The sequence below is a fragment of the Brassica napus genome, chromosome C8 (genome assembly GCF_020379485.1).
Source record: "Brassica napus cultivar Da-Ae chromosome C8, Da-Ae, whole genome shotgun sequence".
NCBI classification, from domain to species: Eukaryota; Viridiplantae; Streptophyta; class Magnoliopsida; order Brassicales; family Brassicaceae; genus Brassica; species Brassica napus.
In genome coordinates this window covers 9,925,814-9,934,981 of record NC_063451.1, presented here as the reverse complement: position 1 = coordinate 9,934,981, position 9,168 = coordinate 9,925,814, and the positions used below count along the sequence as shown (strand labels likewise).

General features: G+C 33.2%; 1 protein-coding gene across 3 annotated transcripts; it reads left to right on the top strand.

Moving 5' to 3' along the window:
• The first annotated feature begins 7,060 nt into the window (after positions 1-7,060).
• LOC106390781 lies at positions 7,061-8,923 on the top strand. 3 transcript variants are annotated; one of them, XM_013831317.3, is made up of 3 exons: positions 7,061-7,714; positions 8,462-8,533; positions 8,748-8,923. In XM_013831317.3, exons 1-3 carry the CDS (start codon positions 7,142-7,144, stop codon positions 8,748-8,750), a joined length of 648 nt encoding a protein of 215 aa, XP_013686771.2. In that variant the 5' UTR covers positions 7,061-7,141; the 3' UTR covers positions 8,751-8,923. The 3 variants fall into 3 exon arrangements, with proteins under 3 accessions (XP_013686771.2, XP_048621661.1, XP_013686770.2); XM_013831316.3 differs by having other exon boundaries at positions 7,068-7,714; positions 8,697-8,923; XM_048765704.1 differs by lacking the exon at positions 8,748-8,923 and having other exon boundaries at positions 7,066-7,714; positions 8,215-8,499.
• The last annotated feature ends 245 nt before the right edge of the window (positions 8,924-9,168 follow it).

Genomic DNA, 9,168 nt, shown 5'->3' with positions numbered 1-9,168 from the left:
AGGGCAACGAGTTGAGCTAAAGTTGCGTACCAACCTGCTCCTCCACTCATCAGCCTCAATAGGATCAACACTTCCAGCAAAGTGTTTGGTTCCCAATTTGGAGATGTGCTCCAAAACCTTCAGGTAATCAACCTTACGTACCACCCGGTCCGGTGGGTCGAGCTCTACCACCTCAGCTACTGATCTCAAACATTCACCAGCAGCCCGAGGAGACACACGAACTGGAGGAGTAACCTGACCCACAGATGAATTCACCAAAGGTGTGAACACCTGGGTCAGCGTCACCATCTGTGCTCCCATGAACGTCAAAGCCTCCAACACCTCCCTCATGGAAGGCTCGGCCACTTCCCTTTCCGGACCAGTCTCAACATTCTCAGCACCACCGGCCATGTTAAGACCAACCCGTTCATCAGTACGAGAAGTTTCAGCTTCCTGGTCCTGGTTCTGATCACGTTGATCACCAGCCTCTTCCCTGTTAGACTCAGTCAGAAGGATTGGTCCTTGCGGCAATCCAGTTTCATTGTTGATCGGACCCGTCTGGGTCGGCAACACCTGAGTAGGCAACACCTGAGTTGGATCGACTCTCTCAGCCTCAACATTCCCGGATGCTCCAGCTGCCTCCTTTCCTTTCTTAGACTTCCGCTTAGTTCATACCAGAATCCAAAAACCTCAATCCAATCCTATTATTATGCAACCAAGCATTCAACAAAAAGGGAAGAACAACCCCCTTACCGTGAGTCTCAACAGCCGAATGTGTGGTGATCCCAATAACCCAAACAAATCCTAGAATCAATCAGCTCTGATACCAACTTGTAAGACCCGATCATGGATTCCTCAATCCAACCAGACCACGGCTTACTTAATCATTTAATTCAGTTCGATCCCTTTACTTCCGATTTCATATGTAATATTTTTCTAAGTATTTTTCAGAGTTCTGAGGTTCATTCAATCATAATAAGACAATCAGATTCAAGTAAAGCAAATTGTTATTTTTATAGATACTTAAACAAGATACATACAACATCCATTCGTTCTTAATACATAAGTTGCACACAAGGCTATCATAAGTTTACAACAAGCACAATAGGTTATCAGTATTTCACATCTATCAACAATGACCCAATCACCACACATCTTCCCACGGCTAGAGTCCTCACAGTTCCTTTCCCTTACCACAGTCCAAGTCTGTACCTGGAACCACAAACACAACACACAAACATATGATCAGATAACCTAACACAAGGATCTATCATTGCATGACTGGTTCCATAACTAATCATCAAACTACACATCAAGCCCTAATCTGGCTGATTTCAAAAGTGTTCCAAAAACTAAATAAAATTCACTAAAACTCATGATAAATCCCAACTAAGAGATTCCCATAATCAAAATCCAAAGAATCGACCCCGATCATATGGATCCTGATGATGAACCGCCCGGCTAAGGCCGAGGGCTACATTCCTGAACCGGCCAAGACCTTGGATCAGTGCCATCAAGTCTGAACCCACAGACTAAACCATAATCTTCCAGAGTATAAGTTGAAGTAATCAGAAAGTGGGAATGGGTGTAACCAACAAAACAGATCGGACCATAGACTCTGTCGGATCAACCGCCCGCTATGTCCAATGGTTTGCGAACCACACCACTAACCTTAGGAGTCCGTTCTCCAGGCGCCAAGTCCTTCTCCTTCTCTTTTTGTCTGGTATCCATCCTGCTTCAAACGGTCACGGTTAGGTCGGATCAGATCAAGCGCCACTACACACGGTTGCTCTTCAAGTCGCCGGCCACTCTCTTTCTCTTTTGTCTCACGATTTCTTCAGGGCTTTCCCAAGGAAAAATGATGCCCAAAATCGACCCCAAGAGTCTGTATTTATAGAGAGAGGGACCGGTAACTGCTCTGGCCGATCGGTTACAAAGGATTGGCCAAGAAGATGCCACTAGTCTCCTTGTACCTTTTCGCCCAAAACCGCTCAGAACCGCTCCCATAACCGCCCCAACTGCTCCCCTGGCAGTTCCCACACGGAAACCAACTCCCCCAGGCCTTTGTCTCATTGCCTGGTTCAGCCAAGATCGCACCTGGACTCTTCGTCCCACACGGACCATCGGGACGGTTCGGTAACCGTTCAGACCCGGCCACACTGGTCCGGACCGGAACACTCCGCCAAGCTTAGGTGAGCTGATTGCCAACTGTCCCCAGCTGAGTGAGCTAGTCCATCAGCTCCCGTGAGCTGAACGACACTGAGTGAGCTGATACCACACTCTCTTGAGCTGATTGAGCTTGACCCGGACCTCGTCCAGCTACCGGATCACTCATCCAGCTCTAAACAACTTGTCTCCATCGTATCCAGGTTAAGTCTCAGCTGTCTGACGTCCTTAACCGTCAATTTGGACCATGGCACGCTTGTCTCAAGGCCAGATGACCTGATCAGTGTATTGCCTCGCGCCACAGTCCGTCCGGACGATCCTATCTAGGATCGGGGACATGACAGCTAGTATGGCGAAGATGAGTAATGTATCTTCTCCCCTTCAAGGAGAAGCTCTTGGATTCCTATATGCAGTTCAACAGATTTGGATCAGAGGTTGGCGACATGTTTGGTTTGAAGGGGATAGTTTGGAACTGGCAAGAATCATAAATCAAGTTGTTGATCAACATGTTCAACTAGGCAACATCCTTTATGACATCAGATAATGGATCTCACGTTTATCCCTCTGCTCCATAGGATCAGTTAATCGCAAGAAGAACACGACGGCTGATGCTCTCTCTAAACAAGCAGCTGAGATGATTACTGACTATGCTATGTTATCAACTCCGCCCTCTTGGCTAATACATTACTTGTATGAATCGTATACAATTTGATTCTTTATAAAATGTTGTTCAAAAAAAAAACCTTTATCAATGGAGTTGAAATTTTTTGATAGGATAATAATAGTAATTGTAACTCATTAAATATAGTTGAAAAACACTGCGACAAGAGACTTTTTGGTGGATATAGCAGATTTCATGGCAATCACTTTAACTTTTTCTATAGAAGTTGTATAGTTGGCTTGGTTGGAAGATTCGATGAGGTAATTTATAAAGAAAGAGAAACAAAGGGAGTTGAAACGAAGTCATCAATGAAAGAGTTAAAACATAATTAAATGATGGAGGATGAGTTGTGATGACGGCGAATTACAGTGATTTCAAACAAAATAAAGGTGAAGAGTCAACATGATAATGGCTTTCATGAGATAGATTTTAAGTGGGTCACTGAGAACTATTAGTTCATAGCTGTAGCTAGGTATTTGTATTTGTCGACTTGAATTCATTATGACAGGTCAGACTAAAATTTGTCATTGGCTTAAACTAAATCCTACACCATGCCTTTTTATATACTAGATTTGGATCCGTACAACATACGAATTCTTTGATATTTAATTTGAAATGATATAATATTAAAAAACTTAACTAATTTTTTTATTTAATTTATAAATGATATAATATTAAAAAACTTAACTAACATTAAAATAATATTAATGGTATGTAACTAAACTTAAAACATATTGAAAACTTTTTTGGTGTAAATCCTCCGTATTGTTTCTAGGGTTTAAAACAAATTAAAAGCAACACAATTTAAATAGATAATGTTACACAACTGAATTAAAATATAAATTCAGCATAAGAATGTCATTTTCTAAATATTCTCACGTGTTTTACTTTAAATTTTTTTATCTTTGTTCTTTGCGTTTGTTTTTACAGTTCTTATCCATAAAGTTGATTTAATAGAAATAAATCAAAATTGAAATATTAAGTTTAGTAAAATAAAAAATATATAATATGTAGTATATTTACCTTTATGTTTTTATGAATCTTTGAGACCGCAAAATTTCAAAGATTAAAATCTAATTCTTTAATTTTTATTTGAAATAAATAATTTTCACCAACACTTGAATGTACAAATTTGACAATATTTTCAATTCTTTCAACGTGACATTATAGCTAATTATATATTTTCTATGCATATAAGCGCATAAACATAATGGTGGCATAAGCTGATTAACAACGGCAACATAATTTTATGTACACATAAGATGTAGCAAATTAATAGTAAAGAAATTTAGAGCTGTGTGAAGAAATAAATCTTTTATAATACTTTTCTTTTGTCTGCTATCATGTATGGTGAAAAATTTTAGAGAATCTAATCCTCTATACAAATATAATTATTGTGATCTTTTAAACATCAAAATTTATTATTAAACATAAAATTTGTTATTTATAAGAAATATTTGAAAAACTTGTTTTACAAATCAAATTTATTTACGATTTGAAAAACAAATTCTATCAGATACTCTTGAAAACTAAATTTTATTCTGTTTAGGATTTTTTGAAAAGAAAGACTCTTGTAAAATAATTTCATCAAAAAAAATTTAGAATTATGTTTTATTCAAAAATTTAGAAAACGAAAAATATTATCAATAACAATTTCCAATTATAATTATATAATTTTTAAAATACATGTTTTTATAATTCATTATTTTACTATTTCTAGTATCATGTTCTTCATCAAATTCTTATAAAGGTAAAATTATTTTCAAATAACTCATTTAAAATTCTATTTTCTATGATTTTAAAAAAAAATTTTATCAAACAATTTATTTTAGATAATTATCATATATTTATAAAAAAAATTAACACATCTCAATATCTTAATTTTTTATTGTCATGTGTCGCGATAATGTTAATTAGAAACTTTAAAATAATTATTATAAACTATTTTTTTTAATAATCAACTGTTTAGGTTCTTTTATAATACTTTTCTTTTATCTGCTATTATGTAAGGTAAAAAATGAGAGAGAATCTAATCCTATATACAAATATAATTATTGTGATCTTTTAAACATCAAAATTTATTATTAAACAAAATTTTTTGTTATTTATAAGAAATATTTTAAAAACTTGTTTTACAAATCAAATTTATTTACGATTTGAAAAATAAATTCTATCAAATACTCTTGAAAATTAAATTTTATTCTGTTTAGGATTTTTTGAAAAGAAATAAATTTTATTCTGTTTAGGATTTTTTGAAAAGAAAAACTCCTGTAAAATAATTTCATCAAAAAAAAAATTAGAATTATATTTTATTCAAAAATTTAGAAAAGGAAAAATACTATCAATAACAATTTCCAATTATAATTATATAATTTTTAAAATAACTGTTTATATAATTCATTATTTTACTATTTCTAGTATCATGTTCTTCATCAGATTCTTATAAAGGTAAAATTATTATCAAATAACTCATTTAAAATTCTATTTTCTATGATTTGAAAAAAAAGTTTTATCAAACATTTTATTTTAGATAATTATCATATATTTATAAAACAATTAACACATGTCAATATCTTAATTTTTTATTGTCATCTGTCGCGATAATGTTAATTAGAAACTTTAAAATAATTATTATAAACTATTTTTTTTTAATAATCTACTGTTTTTGTTTTATAAAATTACTATCAAATAATTATTTTTAGTTACAATTAATAAGTTTTCCACATTACTATTTTTACAATTCATTTTGTCATTACTTTTAATATAAAAAAAGTTTTCATTTTTTTTAAAGGTAAATCACTTTCAATAATTTTCAACCTTTCTTTTGTTTAGGAACTGTTTAAAAAAAATAAAAAAAATTACTATCTTATATTTTATTTTAAATAATAATTATATATGTATATATATTTAACTATATTTCATTTATGATTTTAGAAAAGGAAAATTACTATCAAGTACTTTATGTTAGGTATCTATAAAGAAAATTTGGAATAATTACTATAAAATAATGTTTTACAGTTATATTTGGTTTATGATTTATGAAAAGGAAAATTACTTTCATTTAATTATGTTCGGTTACATTTAGATATTTTATAGTACTATTTTTACAATTTACTTATGCCACCATCTCAATATAATGTTTTCATGAAGTTCTTTTTAAAAGGGAAAATTACTTTCAAATAAACTTTCCAAATTTATTTTAATTAGGATTTATAAAAAAAGAAAAATTACTATTAAATACTTTATTTTAGATAACTATAATTATATATTATCAAATAATAAGATTACAAAAATTTAATATTTTTAACACATGTCACAATCTTAAATTTTAGTCGCCATATATCACGATCATGTTAATTAGCAACTTCGAAGAACCAAGCTTTATATAATAAGATTGTTTTTGTTTTCTTCTCTTTTTTTTTATGGTCAACTTTTTTTTTTCTTCTCTTTTCACGGGTTATAGAAACACAAAATTAATGGGATTTTAGTGGATCAAGGATTTGAGAGGATTTCAATTTTTTTTTTCAAATCTCTTTTTATTGTATCTAACATTTTTACGGTCTATATGAAATCCAAGTTTATTGGATTTTATATAGAACTCTAAATTCAGTCGATAAGAATTCTTGCAGTTATCAAGTTTATTGGTATTAGTTATTTGTATAAGTTCTCTCAAATTCGAGCTATTGGAAATTATAAAATCTACCAAATGAGATTTGGTGGGGTTTGGATGATATTTTATAGTAAAAAAACGATGAGTCAAATACCATCTTCTGTATAATAGTATTTGAAATTTTTTTTAAAAAAAAATACTTGACAGTTTGACATTTAAAAAAAAGAAGATAAAATTGTTTGAAAGAAAAAAATGAAAAATTAACTAAAATTATATTTTTTTTAAACTCTCATATATTCTATATATTTCATAAAACAGTAAAAATATTGAATTATAGTATTTTAAGAAAATATTATTCTAATTAAATATTGAAAATTTAAAAGGTTTTTTCAAAAACTCTGAATTTTTTCCAAAAACTCTGAAATTTCTTCAAAAACATTAAAACTTGTAACAATCTTTTTTAAGATTTACTTAAATCATGGATTTTTTTTTGGATTTACTCAAATCCTTGATTCAATAAACCCCTAAATCTTACACCGTTGATCGTATTGTTTTTTTCAACGGTCTTTCTTGCTCCACATGCTAATAATCAGGATCCCAAAATATTTGGGCTCTAATAAATTAATACACAATTTAAGAATGTAACTCCCACCGGAAAAGCCCAATAATTCCCCAAATCTATTTCATTACCCCCTTGAGGCTCTCTCAATCTCAACTCTTGGCAGATGATAATGGCGTCGAAGCGAGAATACGGCATACCTTATACACCTCTTCCTTCATCACAGCCTTCTCAAACGGTCATCGTTCTAACTCCTTATCGCCGCCACCCTCGCCCTTCGTTCCTCCGCAGCCTCCGCTGCTCTATCCTCTTCACCGCCGCAATCCTCCTCCTCTCTGCCGCCGTCTACTTCCTCTACCCTTCGGATCCAGAAATCAATGTCTCTCGAATCCAGCTCAACCACATACGAGTCCTCGATTCGTTTAAACCCACGCTCGATCTCTCGTTTTCGCTCACGATCAAAGTCAGGAACCGCGATTTCTTCTCCCTTGATTACGATTCGCTTGTGGTCTCGATCGGGTATAGAGGGAGAGAGCTAGGGCTTGTCAAGTCTCGAGGTGGACACCTTCGTGCTCGTGATAGCTCTTATATTAACGCGACTCTTGAACTCGATGGTCTAGAGGTTGTTCACGATGTGATTTACTTGATCGGTGATTTGGCTAAAGGTGTTATCCCTTTTGATACGATCGCTCAGGTCAAAGGTGATCTTGGTGTTCTTCTCTTTCAAATCCCAATTCAGGTAATTCACTTGGAACATTTATGGCTGAGCAAAGGCCAATTTTGGAACTCTGATGCAGTTTTTGGAACTTCTATTTAGTTTTCGTGCGCAAATTCACTATTTAAATTCTCAATTCACAAGTATTCTTGCGTTCTAGTATTTGTTGTGTTGCTCTTCACTACGCTGTTTCTTAGACAGTCATTTGTTTTGTTTTGAGACTTGATTCAGTGGTTCTTTGAATGATGTCTTAACCTCTAGTATTGTCTGTTTTATTTCTTGTGCCTTGATGTCTCCACTCCTACTCGATGGAGAGCTTCTTTATATTTATTTTTTTGCTCACTTAGAGTTTTCTAGTTCAGGATTATAGTTCTTTGGACCGGAACTTGTTTGATCTTCTGTAGTTATATGCTGATCGGGATTTCTTGAACTTCTAAGATAAAAATACTCATCTTTTTTTTCAATAATTATAATTGTAGGGAATATGCTTGTCATCTTGTAAAAACTATTTATGTTTTCTGTAGGGTGGTTCGTGGTATTCTCTCTTTGGTGAATGTTAAATGAAGTTTGGATAATTAACTAACAGAGGGGTTGGAAACTTCATTGTTTACTGAAACTACTGCCACTGTTTTCTGCCATAACCTATACGTAGTTGAAATTAACTTTGTCAAGAGTTTCTAACTTTGAATCTTTTGATTTTTTGAAAACTTTTATTGTGTCAAAGTTAAGATTTAAACATCTGAGTGATGGGTAAAACTGTTTATCTTGCAGGGAAAAGTGTCATGCGAGGTGTTTGTTAATATTAACAACCAGAAAATTTCACACCAAGACTGTCATCGTAAGGTAATAAACCTGGTTTCTTCTTGTTACTCGCGAGATCCTCTACTTCAATTTTATTTAAGGATGTGTTTTAGTTACAGTGTGGTATTACATCGAATATATGTTTTTGTCCTTCTTAGTGGTAAATCGAAAGGACATGGGCTCTTTTGTTTCGATTATATCTTAGGTTGTTGAGAAGGCTGATTATATGTCTCCGCATTGGTTTTGTAATGCGCAGTGAAACAAAATCCTGAGCTGGTCCAAAGATGAAAGAGGAATAGACCAGAGATACATATGTTGAATACGTTGTGGGTTATGGAGAAATGATTTGTAAGATTTTTGTATAGATAAATACTACTGGATTGCCATTGCTTGGTCGTGTTATTTCGTACGTGAACTTTTTTTTTGTCGACATTTCATACGTCAACTACTTCAACGAGATAGTAACTATGGTTCTCTCCAGTGTTTTTAAACCTGTGCCGGACGGGGTTAAACCACCAACCATAAACCAGTCTAGGTTAGATTAATAGCAAAAATCCAGCGAAAGTAGAATCGGTTAAAAATTTGTATTATAAACCCAAAAACTGGCAACTCAATGATCTGGCCATGGGTTCGTGGGTTCGTATCGTATGTATACCAAAACTTTATTAACAAAATAA

Bases quoted from the DNA above. Each gene is read 5' to 3' on its own strand.
- LOC106390781 (XM_013831316.3), top strand. From the start codon at position 7,142: ATGATAATGGCGTCGAAGCGAGAATACGGCATACCTTATACACCTCTT. The intron at 7,715-8,461 runs GTAATTCACTTG...TTTATCTTGCAG, and splicing joins TCTTTCAAATCCCAATTCAG to GGAAAAGTGTCATGCGAGGT. The intron at 8,534-8,696 runs GTAATAAACCTG...ATTATATCTTAG, and splicing joins ACCAAGACTGTCATCGTAAG to GTTGTTGAGAAGGCTGATTA.